The sequence below is a fragment of the Pelecanus crispus genome, chromosome 7 (assembly GCF_030463565.1).
Source record: "Pelecanus crispus isolate bPelCri1 chromosome 7, bPelCri1.pri, whole genome shotgun sequence".
Classification (NCBI taxonomy): domain Eukaryota; kingdom Metazoa; phylum Chordata; class Aves; order Pelecaniformes; family Pelecanidae; genus Pelecanus; species Pelecanus crispus.
In genome coordinates this window covers 30418899-30439912 of record NC_134649.1, presented here as the reverse complement: position 1 = coordinate 30439912, position 21014 = coordinate 30418899, and the positions used below count along the sequence as shown (strand labels likewise).

The window sequence follows — 21014 nt, the reverse complement described above, 5'->3', positions numbered from 1 at the left end:
CCCCCTTAATTTTTTTAACAAGACTAAAAGTAACAGGAATCAAGAATACTGAATTAGGAGAGCTCCAGTTTTGGTTTAGTAATCAAGTAAATTAAAATTTTTTCCCATAAATCTGATGAACTCAAGTGTAGTGCTGAAAATTTTTTTCTATTATGATTTTACAGGTGTGTTTTTGTAGTTTGAACTCCTCATTCTTCAGTGTTGCATGTACTACTACTAACCACCTTTTGAAGATAGCTATAAGAAGTCTAAAAAAGCTTATTTTTTAAACAGCTAAGTACTGAGTGGTGAAAAAGGATATTTTGGTACCCTTTGAATTGTATCCAAATAAGTATGTCACAGAATGTCTTTAAATGTTTATGTTCAAACTTTCCATGTTTTGGATAAAATGGCTATATTATACCTGTTAAGATAGTTACTTCCTTTTAAACTTATAAAATTACTGCTTTCTTTGGAGTTTGGTAGAGCCCAGTTGCTTATAATGTGGAAACATCTGTATTGTTGATTTTAATCAACGTTAGCTTTTATCCACTGCAGTGGGTAGTGGAGTGTAATACATAAATATGTTTTTCTGCTTGGTCATTCCTGAATGGAGTTCACAACCAATGGCTACATCTCTGATCAGAAATAGCAGTTGTCATGTTCATAATATCTGTGGGGACTACTTAGAAATATTTGTTTTTGTCAACTAGAAATTCAGGATTAGCTCTGAAATGTCAGGTGGGTGGTTCAGCACAGTGGCCTGTCAAGATTCTTCCTTCTCAGATTGGGAATTTTGCAGAGGTTGAAGGAGGGACTCCATGTTCAAGTCTCCATGGGCCTTCAGTATAGTAAACTAACGTAAGATGTTTCAGTTGTGAGAAATACAGGCTAGACAAATTTAATCTAGAAGTGAAGCATGTTTTTATTAGTGTCCTCTCAGGTTTAAAATTTATGCAATTGCTATTGCAAAATTGAGGGGGGGATCACTGAACAACGTCAAATTTAAAAAAAGAAACCAGTAATCTTTTAGTAGGAATATTGTATTAAGTAATCTTTTAGTAGGAATATTGTATTAAACTGTTTTATTACACATGAAGAACACACTTCAGAAAAATAAAATATCTGATTACGTATCTGAAATGACTTGAACATTTAAAGTCATATCTGATGCATACAGCACCTGTACTGAAATAACTGTGATAAAAGCTTTTCTCTCCATCTGGCTTTAATGCGACTAGGTGAAGTGTGTATTTATCTTTGATCTATAGCAAGAATAACCTTTACTTGCTCTTGAATAGCATGATTGGTTTGTTTCTGACAGCTACCTAGAGCAAGAAGGGGAATTACTCTTTAAGTGTTATGTCCTTGATGATTTGGGACAGTGTTTGAAAAATGCCAGCCCCAAAACCAAGCAATGCTTGTGTTTTTCTTATGTAGCAATTCAAATGTACAGTCATGGCCTTCTGAGGCAAACCAGTAATGTAGAAATGCTGATTCTGTAGAACATACTTAATCCTGCCACTCTGTTGACATTTTTGTTGATTGATGATAAGTTGCAGGCAGCACCTAGCAGCAAATTATCTGGTGGGAAGAACAGAATAATGGATTCTACCTGAAAAGCTCATTTCACTGCCATCAGAAATCAAACCATAATTGGAATTTGCTAAAAGTAGAAGAGTAGTTCATAACTTTGAACATAGTTATAAGTTATTTTGATTAATATAAGAAAACTTTGAAACCAGACTTTTGTACTTAATGTACTACTTGTTCATGCTTTTTCCTGAAACCAGGCAGTTATTGAATCCTCAGTATGTTAAGATGTTTTCCCCTTTTTACATATCATCAAATTAGGGTCCTTCTCTAAATTTTCTTGTTACTGTGATATGTAGTAATTTTCTGTCTACCGAACTTTAAAGTCTGAGAGAGGAAAGCAGTAACAACTTGGTAAGTACACAGTAGATAGTTTTCAGTTAGAATTCCCCTTTGTTGGAATTGCTGAAGATGGAGATCATTGGTCAAAAACATTCTATGTAGATGTGAGATCTTGAGAGTCTGTATGGTCTAGGTAGCAATTTAACAACTCTGAAAGATAGCAAAGGTAACTAGCATGACAGCTGAAGTGTCCATTGCAGCTACTGTGTGCCATTCTATTAGGAAGCAATATTGGGAAGCTGTACCATTGGCAGATACAGAGCTTTGTCTTTTTCAAGCAAAGCCAAGAAGTATCTTTCATAGCACATAGTGAGTTATTTAGCATTTGTTTGCTATATTAGGAGAAAATGGAATGGAGTAAGATCACAATAATGTGTTTACAGCAGCTGTGCAGTCCAAAACAGGTATGAGAAGACTATGGGGAGTGTGTAGTGTCCACAGAGAATGGTCTTTCCAATCTCCGTCTTTTCAAGTGTAAAGATTGTATTTCAGAGAATGCTAATTTTGTGGCACTGCTAAGGAGCAGACAATTTGCTTAGGTGCTTTGATTCCTCTGATACAATTCTAAAGGATGTAATTATAAGGGGAACTAAACATCGTTCAGTTGAGACAGAGACAAATGTTTAGGCAGGAATTTTGTAAGCATCAGTCTCTGATTTAGGTCTGTCTGGGTGGTTTTTCCTTGTCTTGTATTGATGGAAAACACAACCCAGTAATAGTTATTTCTCATTTGGTTCTTACAGCAAAGAATTGAATCTGGTTTCCTCAACCCTCTCACCAGTCATGAGGGACAGAAATGTGTAAAGATGTTACTGGTTGGGCAGACACTACTTGGCAGTACAGCTAGAAGAAAGAAAATATTCAGGGAAACTGTGCCATTTGCCATTTCTTACTACCTTCATGTAGGTGGAAACAGTGCTCTGTGGGTGCTTTGGAATGGTTATCAAGTATTATAAAGTTACAGTGTTAGCTTGGAAGCCTGGGAAATGATCACGGCTTCATCTGCTTCTTTCTCTTTCATAGATCCTTTGTGTCTGAGGCTACTTTTGCATTAAAGCTTGTCTTGTCTTCCATCAACCCCATCTGTCAGCTGCTTACTCCTGATAGAGGCTGGGTACCAGTTTATTGTCTCAGCATTCTTTTTGCAGTATGTTACGGCCTTGTGAGAAACTGTCATTATCGGGTTTTATTCTTCTTGTTTCCAGTAACTCAGGATCTTACATGTGATGGCAATTCATCGTTCTTCAGCACGTCTGAAACAAGATGCTCATTGAGACTAAAATAGAATCCTGAGTACTTCTGGAGTACCTTGTAGCTTGCAGAATACTTTCTTTTTTACTGTGATTTTGCTGCTGTGTGAGGAGTTAACTGAACTGTTCCATTTTTTAGGTGTTAGGACTTAAATTTGAGAAGCAGAAGTTCCTAGCTTAGATAGATAGTAAAAATATAGCATAATGATTTCTGGCTTTTCAGATACAGAATGAGCTAAAGTGGAAGACTTGAATATGACTCATTTTAATACTTACTGAAGTTCATATTATTGTACTATGTAGGAACATAAATTTCAAATTTAAGTATTGTTTGAATGTTCTCATGATTTCTCTTGCTATGCAAATTACTTGAATTGCTGTGTTTGAAGGCTTTAAAAAATTTTTTTTTAGAATTTGATTTTAAAATAGTAGCTCACATAAGTGTAACAGTTTATGTAATTTTAAAAACAAAACAAAACGCAACCTTTGTAACTGTGATAGTATTTCAGGAACAACAATGAATTCAGTCTGTAGAAAGGGGACTGTAATGTAAAAAAATACATTTTAAAGAGTATTTTATAAATAATGTGGCACTGAAAATGTTTTTGTTTGTTTTGCTCCCTTCCCCTTACCTTCCCTCTACAGGTCAGATACTCCATTGATATACAAAGCTGTGCCAAGCTGGTTTGTAAGAGTGGAGCACATGGTGGAGAAGCTACTGGAAAATAATGCCCAATGCTACTGGTAATGTCTCCTGCATATTTTTTTTTTTTTTTTTTCCCCTTTGCCTGGCGTTGGGTGTGTGTGGGCAGGTGGGTGTGTGTGTGCCAGCACTCTACAAAGCTCTGTTTCACTGTTAGTGTGCTAACTTAACTTCCTGCTTACATTCTGTCTTTTTGAGCCAATGTTACTGGAATGGGGCTGGTAACCAGTTTTAAATAATGCCTCAAACTGGAAGAACAATGGAATAGTCTTCCTGGAATAAACATATATAACCTGCTTAATTGCATATCAGCCCAGTGCTTGAATATGTTTGTGCACTATTCCTTTCTTGTGTCGAGAAGGCATTCTTTACTTGTGTAAAATTCCAATGAGAAACATATTTTAGGGTGAAAGTAAGGTTGAATACATACTAAGAATTTACAGTGAAATACATTACAGGATCATTAAAAGTATCCTCAAATCATGTTATACAATCCTAAGAAATTCAGCATGAGAGAAACTGCAAAGGAAAATCAACCTGTGGAAGCATGGAAGTGCACAGTTAAGGCTCCCAAAAGGGTCCACTAAAGAGAAGAATTTAGGCAGCTAACTCTGGGTATTTATTGTCCCGAAGTAAACTAATTTTTTTTTGGGGGGGGGGGGGGGGGGACCCAACCCAAGAACAAACCAGCACCCTCTCCCCCCAAACGCACCTTCCCCCCACAACACCCACAAATAATCCAATTCAATTGCCCTTGCTTGTGTAATAGTTGTAAGTAACCTCAGTTTCAGAGGTTTAAATAAAAACTTTCTACTAGTGGCAAAAATTAAATATTTATATGTATATAGGGAATGTGAAAATATTTGTGTGAAATTTATGTAGAAAACAACAGGTAAGTTTTAGATAATTTAAATGTGCTATTAAATAGGCAGTAAGAGGGGACTATTGGTGATGGTAGTGATTTTGAGTCAGTTGTGGGTTTATGGTTTGTTAGTAACAAAAGGACCCTGTCTTCTCCACCTCCGTAGCCTTTATTTTTATTTCTTCTCCTCTCATAAATAACTTGTGCCTGGGAAGTTGAGACCAGGTGGGGAAAATGTGGATGTTACAGCCTCATTCACTTGTACTATGTGCCAATTTATTGGCGGTTCAGTCTTTCCGTATGATGACTGTAGGAGAGTTGGGATTCTACCCCTGTGTGCTTCTGCTCAGCAACTGAAATGGTGTTAAAGAAGGTGACCCAACTTCCAGTGACCAACTGCAGCTTATGCTGCGTTTTATCATGGGTAGTAGTTAGCAATTAAATTCTCCATGAGCAGCTTTTGCATAACCGCTTATGTGGTACAAGCACTGTAAATATTGAAATACGTGGGAAAAGTTAGTGATCCGTGATACAGACTGTCCAAAAATGCTGCTGCAGTGTTGGCTTGCTAATAAGCACATGCCCAGTCTGGATATGTAAGAAGAATTTATGGATTAGTAAGTGTTGCTTTCTGTTTTCCGTAACGGAACATACTGTGATCCTTCTTTTGGGGAAAAATAAGCTGGAGAGGGGGTGAAAGTGTTTGTTCTTAGCTTTAATTAGCTTTCTCGAGATGCTTTTACTGTTTTGATGACTGACAGTAGACCTGCATGCTTTATTTTCACATGAACATAAGAAAAATGTAATGATCCTGTTAAGAAAATGTTTGAATGGTTGAGAGAGTTTTGCTTTTCCAGAAGCAAAGCTTCAAGAAGCAACTGATAAGTGACCTCCACTCATCCAGGAGACATTAATAAGAATTAGTAAACAGTTTGAACCCTACCTCATCTACATGTTTGGGTTTTAAGTGGTAGTTTCTGTAAACATTGAGTAGTGGGGATACAAGTAGAACCAAATGCGAGAGCTGCCGTTGCAAAGGTTGGGTGGGAGGACTGGGCAATTGTATTAATTGGCAATATTCAACATGCTTGGAATTATAGTAGTTGTTTGTCCTTTAAGCAATTCTTGAGTCTCAACATAATTCTGTAATTGGCCATAAAACTGATTCCTCAAGATTCCTCTCAAAACAGTGTGGTCTTAGAGATTTTGAGAATCTTTTTGCAGATAATATGGCCACAAGTAGAGCTGTATTATCACTAAATGATTAATAAAATAATATTAATATATATTTCCAGTATGTGATTTCATAATTACTAGTTTGAATACTCAATGGCTTTTGTTACGTAAAGATAGCTTGTAAAATCTAGCTTTTTAAAAGAAAAAGGCATTACTTTTAAGGTTTGCTTCCTATATTCTTCACTGATGTCAGTTGCGTTTGGGATGTAACTTCTTAAGTTGGCATGGGGAATGCTAGCATTCTTGAATATTCGTTTATTTGAATTTTGGGAAATCCATCCTTCCCAAAACCTACTTTTTGCTTTTGAAGACACTTGATCTCTGAAAGTGTCACAGGAATAATACCTAGCTTTTTAAAAATTTATTTTTGGACTCTCTGGGGCTTCAGCATGTCCTGAAAATGAGAAGATCGGGGATAAATGCTTTTCAGACTATATTAACCTTTGCAAAATGAGTTTGACTGCATTGCTTTTTTTATTCCTGTAAATGACTGATAGGTATATTGTCCCTTAAGAATAGCTGCACTCTTTATAGATATCCTTTTTGATGAAATAGATTAAACATAGTTGGACAGACTTTGCAACCTGATTGCATTTCTAATTAGTTTTTTAATGAATTAGCCTACTGATAAAGCCATAGTTATTCAAAATTTAAAGCCAGCAACTGTGCCTTCATTTTTCAAAATGAACTTAACTATAGCTTTCAAGAACGATTACATGAGTAATGTGCCAGCATTTTTGTAAAATCAGAAACCAAAACAACCTCTCTTCTTTCTCCCAATCTTATTCTGATCAGAGTGGGAAGTAACTTGTGCTGGATGTTGCTGAAAATGCAGAATTGGGACAGTATTTAAGAGACTGTTTCAGTCTTTAATCCAAGGTCTGTTACTGAATGTTCTCTTTACCACACAACTGGCAGAAGAGATTTTTTTTTTTAAGAAAATCTAATTTAAAAAAAAAGAAGGGGGGGTATTCATATTCAGACAGCCTGCTACGGTGGTACTTGAGTAAAGAGGGGCAAATTTGGCTCCTGTACCATTCAGGGCTGTCAGACCTTGGTTTCCTGTTATGTCAATACAGAGAGTTAGGTGCAGCACGAAAGCTGGGTCCCAGTGTAAGTGGTCTGATTTCAGCCTTAATTGTTTGTGGTAACTATTGTCTTATAGAATGATTTGTTGAAGGAGCATTTCCTATGTAACCGTAGACAAGCAACTAAATGATGCCACCTTAGATTCCATTGTATAATATAGGACTAATCCTGTCATCAGTTCAAAGTTGGTATGAATTACAAATTTACAAGTTATTTTAAAGAGTAAATTAGTGCAATTTATACTTACATTTCTAAACTGTTGTAGCTCACACTTCTGGCAGTGTAAGTAATGTTTTTATACTTACAGGTCAATAGAAAAGGTTCTGTAGTCTGTGTAGTTTGTATTTAAATACCAGCTTTGAACTTCTTTTTTTCTTTTTTAAAAAACTCCCTCACTTCTACTTCAGTAACTCCTGATTTACCTCTAACCGTTGACAAGTTTCTAGTGTTAGAGACTATTGTGCAGTTCTGACATTGTTTATGTAAGATGTACAGCACATGGTATAATGGAAAAATGAGCATCAGTGGAAGTAAAGCAGTGATGGAAGATAGTAAGGGACTTAAAAGAAGCTAAGCCTTTTGTTCTTGCATCTTCTTGGCATTGAAAAATTCAAGCATTGTAATAAAGAGCTTGGTGTATAGGTCCTTAGTTGAAGGTATTCTTTTTTTGACTTTCATCATTTAAACTGTTAGTTCTTAATGAAAATACCACACAGAACACATCCGACAGGCCTTTTTGCTCAAAGTGAATTTCCTGGTTTACAAAGTGTGAATTTTGCACACATTTCCTGCTGTTCCTGTATGAGCACTCTAAAACCAAAGTGTTTTTATTTGCGTCAGTCAAACACATTAATCTTTTGAGAAGCTTTTGATCTTGGTCTTTCTAATCTTCAACCAGCCACCGCCTTTGCTGAGCAGCAAACTGTCTCCCACCTTTTGAAAGGTGTGATTTGATCACAAATTATGCCTGTCTTGTATCATAAACCTTGAGGCTGGTAGGGTGTGCAGAAGATGAGCTGTACAGCCGATCTGCAATAGAAAGTTAATGTTTGTTCTGTTAAACTTGCAATTTTTGTGCAGATGAGAAATCTGAGTCTGTAGCAGGGGCAACAGGATTTTAAGTCATAACAGAATTGTAGCATAATGGAGGAAAAATCAGTTACCGAGACCCTTGTCCTCCTTTTTCTTTTTTCTAGTTTGTTAGCATTCATAAATACATTTAATTGGAACAGTTTTAAATGTGTCTTTGGGCGGGGGGGAGTGGTTCTCCCCCCCCCCCCCCCCCCCTTTTTTTCTTTAATATGCCCATGCAATTGTAACTCTTCTCTTTGAATCATCGATCATGCTTTTCTTACTTAGGAAACGTGAATACCAATTAGGTCTCCTCTCTAGCAGCGATTGTGAAGTGTATAGCAACACGCAGTCAGTAGATGGCAGCATTTCCCGAGGAAAAAACAAATCAAACTAGTGTCATTGCCTACAGTAGGAGGTGAAAAAAATTGCTGCAGGGTTAGCCTTGTGTTTGTCTAATTTAGAGCAGCGTAAGTCAGAAGATTTTTGTTACTGGCTGTTATCAGACATAGTTGAGGATCAGAAGTGAATTTTGAGGCTTGTTCCAGTTGATTTTGATGGCTTGTGTTCTGCTGTGTCCTAATTTTGCTGTTTCCTTTCAAAGCCTCTCGAGCAGAGATTGCCAGTAATGTCATGAATACAGCAGGTATCTTTTCAGTCCCAGTAAATGGTCACCAAAAGCTTATTGTTTGGTTCAAGTAATAGCTTACTAAATAAAGATTCCAAATGCCAGTTCACTAAGCAGTTATAGTACCATGTTCTTAGGCAGCTGGTAAATCTATCTGCATGTGCAGTATGTTGAATGTTTGCCATCGTTATAGGATTGCAAACATATTTATATATATAAATTGAAATGAATCCTAAGTGGTAATGTGGTATAAAAGTATTTTGTAACTATAAATGTTAGAATATTCCAAAGGAAACTGTGCAGAAAGGAGAAAAGTGAAAGCTTCATTTCTCACTGGCTTCAGGATGCAGGGATTTTTGCCGTCGTTGGTAAGATTAAGAATTTTAACAGCAATTAGCATGGTGTATGGGTCATACAAATAAAATATATCAGGATTTTTTGAATATGAGCATATAAAAAAATTGGAGGTTACAGCTTCACTTAATCTTGACTTGTCAAGCAGCTGTGCGCTGCTGACAGCAGGGTTATGATGCAGTCTGCAGCAGCATTGCAGTCTCATGCTAAAGTGTTTGTTGCTATGGGAACCAGGATAAAAGAGTGAAGAAAAATATTGCTATATCAAAGTGATTGAAAGCACATTTCATTTAGCAAATGTAAGCTGCATATAAGCAGAAAATTCTCTTGCACCGGTGGAGGCAACCCGAACTTGTGTGGGGTGTGTGGTTGTGCACCATTCTAATAAGTTTTCATGAACTGAGGAGGAGAGTCTGCTGCAGTGGAAATTCTGTGCTTTGCAAACAGCTGACCTTTCCTCTCTTCCCCTTTCCTCTGTCCTGCCTCCCCCAGTGTTTAATTAGGTCCATGATACAGATTGGTGCTAATTAAAGTGTCAAAAGGTCATGAATAGTTGCTTATTTATCTCCTGGAATTAAAAACCATTAAAAATCAATTTGAGGGCATGTTGAAGAAGGCTTGTTATTAGAGTAAATTAACATAATGGAATTTAAGACTTTGTCTTCTAAGGATTGGTTAATGTTTAAAGAGAAAAGCAGATTCTACACCTATAACAAAAAAGCAGCTGTTTTGCTATGAATTTAAATAAATCCGTACATATTTAGTTAAATGACATAGGATAACTACTTAATCAGGTTTGTTTTTGCTGTTACAACTCAGCTATCTTCTGGAAAAATTAATTCCTCCTTTTCAGACAGATAGATAAGTGATCCCTGATTTCAGGTGTTGCTTAAAAGTTACCAGCTTGCCAAATGAAAGGGTAGATCTGAGACCATCTTCTCAGAACCAAACATACCAGATGGTGGGTGCTAATCTGGTATTAGATTTCCTAATTCACACTATTTAAGGTCGTGTTTTGTTTATCAACTTTATAGTCTAACTCTTACGGGACTGTTTTTCAAATAATTCATAAGCTAAGAGCTTCCTTCAGTTAGTAATTATGAAGTAAATCTTATCCAATACATAAAGTTGCTGTGGTTTTTCAAAGAATGTCATGAATAAAATTTGCTGATGACAAGAATGAAGAGTGAGAAAGGATTAGTTTATCTTTTTGTAAGGTCTTAAAGACCTTTTAATGGTAAATTGATGATAAAACATCTGAGGCTTCTGCTGTGGCAATACTTGACAGCTGTTTATTTTAGCAGTGATATTTGTATTTACAGAAAAGAGGGACAGTACTGCCTTGAGACAGAGTTCCTGTATCCTGTGACTTAGGTCAAGGTGAGCCAAATCATGGAGTCATGCAGAGCACATCTGAGCTTTGAAATGGAATAAGAAGTTGAATTCAGTTGTGTTATGAGCATGAGAGAGATACTTCAAAATATATGTACAGAAAAGGAACAGATATCTTAATCTTTTTAATATGTTTCCTTCTGGATTCTGTAATAATTTAGTGGGGTTTTTTTGTTTTTGCTTTTGTTTTTTTACATCCTGCACATTTCTCTTCTGGAGACAAGAGTCTGAAAGCAAATAGAATTTTAATTGGTGTTCCTCAGGTATTAATTGGTGATGAGAAGTCACCCATTCATGCTCTGGGATTGAAGATGGTCCCTAATTTGCTATTTTCAAATCCATGCCCACTTTGCTTGTGTGACTTGGATGCTGGGTAGTACATAAACTTTGAAGGCAAAGAAAAAGGTTTCTGTTGTGATAAGCTAATAAATGTTGCTAAAGGACTAGATTTTGTTTTGTTCTTCATGGGGTTTTTTTTGCTTGTCAAATGGAGTTTTTTTTAGGCACTAAGAAAATGAGTAGTTACCAAGAAAGGATGTGGGAGTTCACTGTGCAGAGGACTTAGCAATGTATGAATTTAGCAAAACCCCAAATCTGCTTCAAAAATAGGAACAAACAGTCAAAAATGGACATACAAATCTGGAGCAGATTATTAATTTTCATCATCTCTAACTTGTTAAGATGGGGTTTTGATGTTGGGAGAGTAAGATAGAAATTAGCATTCCAACAGGTTGAAACTGATGTACTTTGATTCAAAATCTTTCTAGTTTATGATTTGACAAATCAATATTTACTCCTTTGTGTTGTGGAGTTCAGTTCCCTGAACTTTTCAACTGCTGAAATGTCTACATCCTGAAGTTAGTTTAGCACACTATTCTGGGTGCCAAGAAAGTAGAAATAGCTATTATCCCACACTATTCTACAGGCATGAATCAAGAACTTCATGACCCCCTGAGACAGCAGTCTCCTTAACCTTGCTAAATGTTTGAGAGAGAAGTACAAAATCCTATGTGTGTCATTTTACAGAGAAATTTGAAGGGCAAAACCAACACAAATTGTAGACCAGTTGGGGGGGGGGGGGAATCCCTGTTTCTACCAGCACAGTTTTAGGAGCTGCAGCAGGAGTGTGTTCATAGAGAAGTCGCTGCTTTGATTTCAGTTGCAAACTTGTGGAACTATTTGATGCTGGAGCTTGACCTTTTCTGAGATCTGAATCAGTGCAGTGCCATTAGCAGTGGGTTGCTCTAAACGCGCTGTAGCACTAGTCACCTTGCTTGTCATACCCAACTGTAAATTCAGTGGAGTCGCCAGCATAAAACTGAAATTTGTGCTTTCTAGCTGAAGGGGGTTTGTGACAGATACCTGGTTAAACATGAAAACTATACATGTTAGCATATGGGAAAGGGCTGTTTTTCATATATCTGTGCTGTAAAATAGGAATATTTATGTGGGTGGCCTTGCTTTTGTTTCTGTCTATTCTTTTTAAAGCTTCTGAATATCCATGCTATGAGGAAAGTTTTGATGCACAGGGATCAGTGTTTGTACTTTCCAAATTGTGCAGCCGTTAACTTTCAGGGGACCGTTTCAGCTTTTGCATTTAGGTAAGCAGTGTTTAGCACAGCCCAAAATTTCCTGAAAGCTAAGGACCAGTGTCAGTAGCAATTTATGGTTTTATCATGGTCTTATCAAAGTCACAATTCTGTTTGCAATGTACTTGGGATACAGATGGAAAAAATAACTGGGAATTATGAGGAAGACTGTGGACTGAAAGATTAAACACAGTACAGTGTAGTCTCAGGGTGAGGCCAAGTTTCTTCAGTTACTGCATGGGAGAAAAGGGAGCAGAATTCGCCAGAGGGCAGCATTCCTCAGGCTGCTCTCAGTCTCCTTACTTGAGTAAAACAATCAATCTTTTTGCAAATTTAAGAAATCATTGCTCTGTGTAGATGGAAGAATAAAAAAATGCTTCCTTAACATCCTGTCACAGGTATATATTATTAGTTATCTTTATTAAAATTTAACAAGAGAAATATACCAAGAAAATATCTAAGACGAGGATGAAAAAGGAATGGAAAAAACCCTATAGAAACACTAACCTAGAGTTGGTGTAACATAATAATCAGGTGTTAGTAATAACATTGCTGAGAATACTGTTCTGTCTTCCCAGCCTGGTGAAATATTTAAATAGAAGGTACTTTGATTTTTTTTTTTTTTTTTTAAATTCTTATGATATGTAGGTAAGTCAAGAGGGTCAGACTGAGATATCTGTAGCTGAATCTAGTGAGACTAAATAAAAGGAATAGGCTGTAGTCTTGAAGAACTGCATGACTGGCAAGGCTGTTCTCTGCTACAGATACCTTCTCTAGCTTGTTCCCAGCTGGAAGCTGTATCTGCTGTTCGGTATCTGGGTAGCATGCATGGGCAGCATCTGTGTGGTGGTAAGAACCAATTGCTTTAAGTAACACTTTCTTTGAGTGATGGGCTCAAAATGCTTTTGAGATACAGGCTTTTTTATTTTATTTGATGCCTGTGTCAGTGATATTTCTGTATTGTACCTCTGAAGTGCCACAAATCGTTGTTGCAAATGTGGTTCATAGTAGATGAAGTGGTTTGTGTTTTATGTTCCACTAAAAACTGGCAGCAGGGTCAGACAATTTTACCAGAAGAGGTAAATTATATGCTTTCTTGGCTCAGAGAGAGAGAGAGGTATCACACCACATACATTTTTGTGGTTAATGTCCACTTTGGAGATAAAATTAATTTTTCATGCACGTTTTGAGGAGGCAGAGTTGAAACTCTTAGCATTTTAATGTCATTAGGGGATTGTTGCAGCCTCTAGCTATGTTAAATGGGACTAATAATTTCAGCTAATCAGTGTCTAACAACTTCTGAAAAATGGAAACTAGTTTAGGAGTGATGTAAAGAGAAGTTTTCCACATTAGTGGAATGTTGGGCAAATGCTAATGATCTTCGTACAGTTTCCACTTGTGTTTGGAGAGAGGGTCTCTTAAGGTCACCACAAAAAGTTAATAGTAATGAGTCCCTCACTCTAAAACAAATTGCAAAAGTCTGTATACATTTCTAAATTTCAAAGCAGGGATATAGATGTCATGTGAAACATTAGTCACTGAGTTTGTTTAAAATTTTTTTATATTGCATTTTTGTTTAAGAATTGTTGGCTTTGCAGCCAAAGGTAAATCTTGAAATGACTAGTGAAGCTGTGGAACTTCAGGTTGATGCATAGTGAGTCTTTTAACGGTAGTTTTTATCCACCCAAGACAACATTAACACCAAGAAGTCTTCAGATCTCTGCATGGCATCGTCATGGGTAAAACTTTTAAAAGACAGTAGCTTTAATTTTCATTAGTAGATTTTTGAGGGATGCTCATGCTTATTTCATAAATCTGCTGCTGGGCCAAATCCTACCATAGTGCATCATGTGAATCCATTCTTTTAATTTTTCCTCTTTCATTCTTTCATTTTTGTTACTCTTGGGGCTGATTTGTGATTAAAAATCATTCTTCTTCTTAAAAAAAAAAAATTCATAGAGGACCAAGAGCTTCAAAAAAAAAAAAAGGTAGAAGAGACTGTATGTTTTCTGTAGTTTGGCTGCTTCTTTCTTTAGATACTCTGGGTCTCTTAAGTCCAGCTCATACTTCAGGAAGGGACCTTCTAGTTACACTGGAAAAACAAACCCAGAGAAACTTACCATGCTTTGCTCAATAACTGAATTCTAGAGTTATTTGTATTATTGTTAGCTGTTCATTCACAGCTTCTGTGCATCTGTGACACTGTCTTAAGGTTATTCTTCCTGTGAGTTTCATTTGAGGTTGGTCTTTTTAAATGCACATTTAGGCATATTGTTGACTACAAAACTCATTGCTTTTCCTCATCTACTATATAATAATTGTATAAATATTTAATTATTTCTTGACATCATAAGAGAAAACAATTGGTTCCTAATCAAACCATCAGGCCATTTAGCATATCCAGGAAACTGGTTAGGCATCAGATTCTGATGTTAACCTTTGGGCTCCAAGATGCTTTCATATGATGCAAATTTGTCTTTAACATCCCTCAGCCCGTTAGTGCTCAAAATGAGTTTTTAGCAAGCATCAATATGTTTTTTTGGGTTGGGGGAGGGTGCTTTAGTTTGTAATTGGGGAATTAAAAGTGGAGATGATAATAATGTGAAAAGGCTTTTTTGTGGGATATGTCAACCTGGGATTTCTTTATTCTCAAAGTCTAAAAGTAATGTGCAGATACCTGGATGCTCATGCATAATGCAAGGTGCCTTTTGATGCTATTACTCCAGGCTTTTGAAACTTTATAATTTCGTTCACCACCAAAATCAGTAACTGGTATTTTTTTCTGTATGTAAAATAAAACACAGTAGTATTGTTATCCACCCTGAGCCATAATCCTCCAGTTTTAGACTATCTTGAGGATTTTTGGTCATTGTTTCATCCTTAATGAATCTATTGGATGTTGCACACATTTTTACTGAGTTATTTGACAGTAAAATAAACATGGTATTTTTCACTTATATAGCTTACTTGAAGATCAAAGAAAGGCAGAAGAAATGGTGTTACTTTTTTGGCAGCAAGTCTATAGGCCTTGCAATAGCCAGTGCAGTAATATGAATGTGCTCCAATTTGAGCGATATGCTGAAATTAACTTGTTTTGTGGGTGAAATCAAATATAAGCGTTCTTATTAGCTTTCTTTTAAGTGGAACATAGTGATAACTTCTGTTATTTTTGGAACAGGGTTCCGGATTTTGTGAGGGAGAAGCGTTTTGGGAACTGGCTTAAAGATGCACGAGATTGGGCTATATCTAGAAACCGGTACTGGGGAACACCCATCCCTTTGTGGGTCAGTGACGATTTTGAAGAGGTGAGTAAGAAAACAAAGGTTTCCAGTTGACAGAAAAGCCTATCTGTATACGTTGTTTGCTTATTTTAATAGACTGCTACATCTTCAGCTGCTGCAGTCTTAAGTTCTATTAATGTGTCTTAACAGTATATGTATGCATGCATTTGTGTGGCCATACATGTTTGCTTTTGCTTGAAAACTGCAAGCAATTTTTCTTGTTTTTTATATTAGAATTAATCTTATCTTTCCTGGAAGAATTTGCAGTGATGGTAAATCTAATGGAAATAACAAATGCAGTGACAAAATGTCAAGGAAGCGGTTTTTTTCACTCGGTCCTTTCAGTCTCTTTTTGAAATTGTGATGCTTGGTTACTTTAAGCCAAATGAATTGCTGAAGGTGTAAAAGCAAGTCCACCATAGTAGACCAGTGAAAATATGTATTTGTAGTGCTACAAATGTGAATATAACAGACTATAAAAATGTGAATCTAGTGAAATGATGAAAGAGTGTAATGGGAATTCCAGAAACGAGTTTTTTGAAGTTGTAAGGTACCCCTCAGTTGGTAGCATAAAGATAACTACACAAGTAAATACTTCACACAGTTTTGATGATTGCTGTTTTCTAAGTGTCAAAACACCAAGTTTTGAAAATGTTTCTGAAGATAAAGTGTGGGTTAGGCGTGTAAGTCATTCCTCATGCTGGAAATAGGAAATGCTGATCAATGTCAGGATGTCCATGGAAGGTAAATACTAATGATCCCAAGGCTTTGTTTTTATCTCCCTTGATTTAAAAAAGTTTTAGACGTGGAAGACCTCAAATAGGAAAACGTATGCCGGAAAAGTATTTTTGTTGTTTTAAACTGCACTATTGCTTAGATGTGCACCATAAAGCATATTTTATTTCCTCTTCATTGGAAATCTTGCTGATCAGGGAGATATTGGGGGAGGGAGGAAGTTACTTCTTGCAATTACGATGTATCTAAGAAAGGCTTGGCATTTGAATTCTATTTATGCTGTGAGCTTGTTTGTAAATTACTGGTAAACCAAGTGCTTCTGTGTCTCATATAACAGTTAATTTTTAACATTTATTCAAAATTTTCAGGTATAAACTGTCAGTCTTCAAACTAAACTTTAAGTCCCTTGTTTGGTATAACAGGATTTTTTTAGATAGAGAAGAGGCTTTCAGTTTTATGCTAAAGTATTCAAGACTTCATTCTACAGCTGAAAAAGATTGTGTAAAGGTTATATATTACTCCCACTCCTTGCCTCTAATAATATTTCATTTTCTGTACAGTCTCCCAATGTCTGTATTACTGTGTGTACAGATTTTTTTTGCTTTTTTAGGTTTGATTTGTTTGGTTTTCATAACAATGTAATGTCTACCTTAGAAGATTGACCTTTCCTTTGAAATTAGCTGCAAATATTCCTCAGGGCTTAGCATTCGGAATAATGATAGAAATACCAATAGATCTATTATTTTTATCCATAGATGCTATACATTTCTGTTTGCTCTAGAGTCTGAATGTCATGCTTCAATAGTTGAGTATGGCTTCTGGACCATGCTAAATTTCAAGTTAGGGGTTTTTTTAATATTCACTCTCTTTTTATGCATGTAGGATATAGCTTAAAAACTAAATAGCATTGGAACTGATGTGGATCTTAAGGCCTAAGTGACATCTGCTCTCATATAGAAATAATATTCACTCAAAATTTCCTGACTTCAGTTTTGCTTCAGCCTAGTGCCATGTGAGATTGCAGAGCCGCCTCTTCATGTCTTGTTCTCAAAAGAACACTTTGTCGCATGCAATTATGCTGTGCATATTAAATCCTGGAGAAGTAATAACAATTCCTTATTTAATATACAGTAAGGTGAATTAATTGGTATTAAAGTGAATTTTATTACAAATCAGTATCTGGTTTCCCACAGTTTTATTTTAGCTTTTATGTTCATTTTATTTTAGCATAATTATAATGTAGAGACACATAATGGAAGTTAAATTTTGAAGCTTGTGTTTATTACCACATTTTTGCAGACAGTTTATCATTTTAAGCTCTCAAATCTCAATATTTCCTCAGTGGTGGAACACATCTCATTTGGATTAGATAATAAAATTTTTTAATATGGTACCCAAGTTGATAAAGCGGACATAGGCTAATTTTATAGGATTTGCATACGAATTATAGTATTAAATATTCAGTGATGTTATGGAAATGCTCTGATTTTTTCACTGGTTGTCACTCACGTAAACTAGTTTTGGTGCACTTGGTCTTGCATAACGGATTTGGAATGAGAGGACTCTGGCTATGCTCTCCTGAAGGGTGAAGGAATTTCTTTAGGTCTGTTTCTGGTCTGCTTTGAGGCTGCATTAAGAATGACACTTTTAGCTGACCTTAGCTGTTATTTCTTTTACTAATTACTATTCAGAAGATGCTTTCTAAAGATCCCAGAATGTCTTGCTGATATACTGATACACTACATGGACTTCTTTCTTCCCATGAACACTCCTTATTCTTCGATTTATAAGTCTTAATAGAGCTGAAATGACAAACCAATAAAAGCAAACATTTTTATTTAATAGGGAACTATGCAGAACTATGTCACAGGAACATTGAGGTCCACAAATGCTGCCGGATGGCTTTATTCTTCCTATTTACATGGATAATCCCGGATATAATGCTAAAGTTCATTTCATTAGAAGTATTTAACCTTGATCTCTGATTTCACGTTAGGTCGCAGTAATGCTGAAACGGTTGAACAGCCCCCAGTCCCAGCCTATTTATTTCAGTCTTTACTGTCTGCTATTAAATGTTGATATAGCTGGTTTTGTAGTTGATGTGGCCAAAAAATAAAATAGAGGAGGAACAAGTGACTGGTAGGGAAAGGGGCCAGGCTACTAAAGTAGACATTGCTGTTGAAGAAATGTATCCAAAGCAATAGCTTTAATTTGAGAGCATAAAGCAGTTTGTTCCTTGCAGAAACGAGTGGGTATGGCCTAATGAGGAATCAGATTTGATTAGCATCTGCTTGCTGTATTGTTCTCTTGCCTTCAAGTATCTAATGATCTACCCTTGGGATAGAGTAGATCCATCCTTCCATAAGACAGAGGCAGTCTTGTTCACTATGGTGATATCTGTGTTCCTCTGGTGGTTGTTGGATTTTTCATGTGGACTTGGGGTTATTTCTTCTATGAATATGTTCTGCTGGGTGCAGTTCTGCAGATGCATCCAATATTCAGAATTTTACTTAAGTATTGAAATTTTACTTAAGTATTGAACCAAAGTTCAAAAAGCAACAACTAGTGGGCAGCTTTTAACCCAGAGCATAGTGTGAAAGTATGTTCAAATATTAAGGTTGGTGAAGATGATGTAATTGGTGTATTCAAGGGTATTTTTTTAACCATGCTGCTATTAAAACCTTTTCTTCCGCCAGCAGTGCTGAACTAAGCACCTGCTGCCTGCTCACTTGAGCTTGTACAATTGCTTATGGGGCCACACAGAGAATGAAGAACAGATCTGGGTTAAAAATAGTTTGTTGATAAAGTAGTATTTTTAACTGGGATCAATCCCCTGGTCTGGTTTGCTATGCAAACTGCAGACTGTTGTACTTGATTATCGTAATCATTGTAATGTTTCACTTCTTATGGAAAAATAAGACAAATAGATAAGTAATGAAAAAATTACATTTCAAAAGTACTTTAACAATAAAAGATGGTGATTAGTAATGTGGATCAGCAGTTGAATCAGACTAGGAAAATCATGGCTTAAAAACCAAATCAGACTGAGTTTCTATCTCCTGTAATTCATGACAGTTTTTTGGAATTAAATACACCAAAACCTTTTTGTTAGTCACAATTTCTGTGTGTACATATATGCATGTATTTAAGACTAGCTATAGGAATTGAGCAGTACTCTGACTTATTGTATCTTAAGAGCAACTTAGAAAATTATCTTATGTGAAAAATGTCTAGCCTAGTTACAGCTTCTTTATGTTGGTACATTTAACTCCTTCCCTGTCAGATCTGTCAAAAACCATTTTTTTTCCATGGCAATTCTAAATTGGACTGATAGCACGTGGGACTGGATTTCCAAAATCCAGTGGCTTGTGAATCCTGCCAGATGAGAGAGTGCCACAAGGCTCTGGGAGGGTTAAAACATAAAGCAAAGAAAGCTTTGCTTTTCTCCTTCTCTCCTACATCCAGTTTTTCAGAATCATTTGTTTCATCAACATTTCATGATGTCGATGCAAGTTTGTTGCTGAAACTTTTTGCTTTTTTCTTAGATAGTGTGTTGATGCAATAAAACCAAGAAAAGCCTGTACCTTTCTTAACAACCCCTTTGTTAGCTGTGACACTTTTTTTCACTTTAAGTAAGATGCAATTAATGCAAACAGTTTAGTATGCCTGTGATGGAACACTTATACTCAATTATGAGCAATTTAGCCTTTTACCTTAGCTTTGGAAGAGGAACCTGGGATCTGAAACTCCTATTTGTATAAAAGTCAGGATCATTGAATTTTCAGAGGTGATTGTGTTGTGGGTTGTTTGGGGGCGGGGGGGGGGGTGGAAACGAAAAACAAACCCACCTTTTTTGGTATCTGATGACATGATTGTTCTTAAAAGTCTCCAATTATTCTGACAATAATTGTATTAAATCAGGGTAGTGGTCTCTAATACGATTTGTTGCTTTCTTAGATTGAAGAAGGGGACCTTATACAAAATTTTTGTTGGCGTTTCAGCTCTATCAACTACTTCAGACAATACTGACTGACCTACAACGCTCCTGTCTAATGTTAAAAAAATTGCTACTCTGTGGAAATAACTGACTAAATTTCTTGCATGTCTCCTTACAGGTAGTTTGTATTGGTTCAATAGCAGAATTGGAAGAGCTATCTGGAGTGAAAGTCACTGATCTCCATCGAGAAAGGTCAGTCACAGAGACTGTTAACTAGTTACTAAAAACAGTTGAACAGACATAAAAAATACTGGTTTTCTTTGCCCAAACCCTCAGAAATAGATTCAGGGAAAATAGAAAAGTAGTAAGAGGTTTTGTGAATAACATGAATAAATTTTCCTTTCTTCTGTTTCGGATGCTGTTCATGCAAAAAAGTCTCTAAAATAGCTTTAAATTATAAAAATTTTCAAAGGAAGTGCTGACCTTTTTGAAGAATCATTAAAATTAAAACCAAAACTCCTGTCATACCTAGTGTGCAAGCATAACGTTAACTTTTTGTGCTAATTCTTGGTTTTGTTTAGAATTTGTCAATCTTTCTTTCCCATAGTATTGATCACCTAACTATCCCTTCACGCTGTGGTAAGGGCTTACTGCACCGGGTCCCTGAAGTTTTTGATTGCTGGTTTGAGAGTGGAAGCATGCCTTATGCACAAGTCCATTATCCATTTGAAAACAAAAAAGAACTTGAAGATGCTTTCCCTGCTGACTTCATTGCTGAAGGCATTGACCAAACCCGAGGATGGTAATTTTCTGCCACTTTCTTATGTGATATTATTTCCCTGTGTCTAACACTATTACATCTGGATGATCCTTTAATGTTGTATAGAGAAGCGTATGATTTCTTTTTTTCAGTAAAATGCAAGGTATTCTAACGCTTGGTGACAAAAATGTTGCAGAAAGACATGTTAGCAAG

At 36.2% G+C, this 21014-nt stretch overlaps 1 protein-coding gene across 1 annotated transcript in view; it reads left to right on the top strand.

The window, feature by feature from the left end:
- IARS1 (isoleucyl-tRNA synthetase 1) overlaps window positions 1–21014 on the top strand; it is a 108850-nt gene that overhangs the window by 36590 nt on the left and 51246 nt on the right. The window contains exons 14-17 of the mRNA XM_075713572.1: window positions 3810–3908; window positions 15267–15393; window positions 20220–20293; window positions 20649–20843. Coding sequence (XP_075569687.1) covers window positions 3810–3908; window positions 15267–15393; window positions 20220–20293; window positions 20649–20843 — 495 coding nt within the window. The remainder of the gene's footprint in view (window positions 1–3809; window positions 3909–15266; window positions 15394–20219; window positions 20294–20648; window positions 20844–21014) is intronic.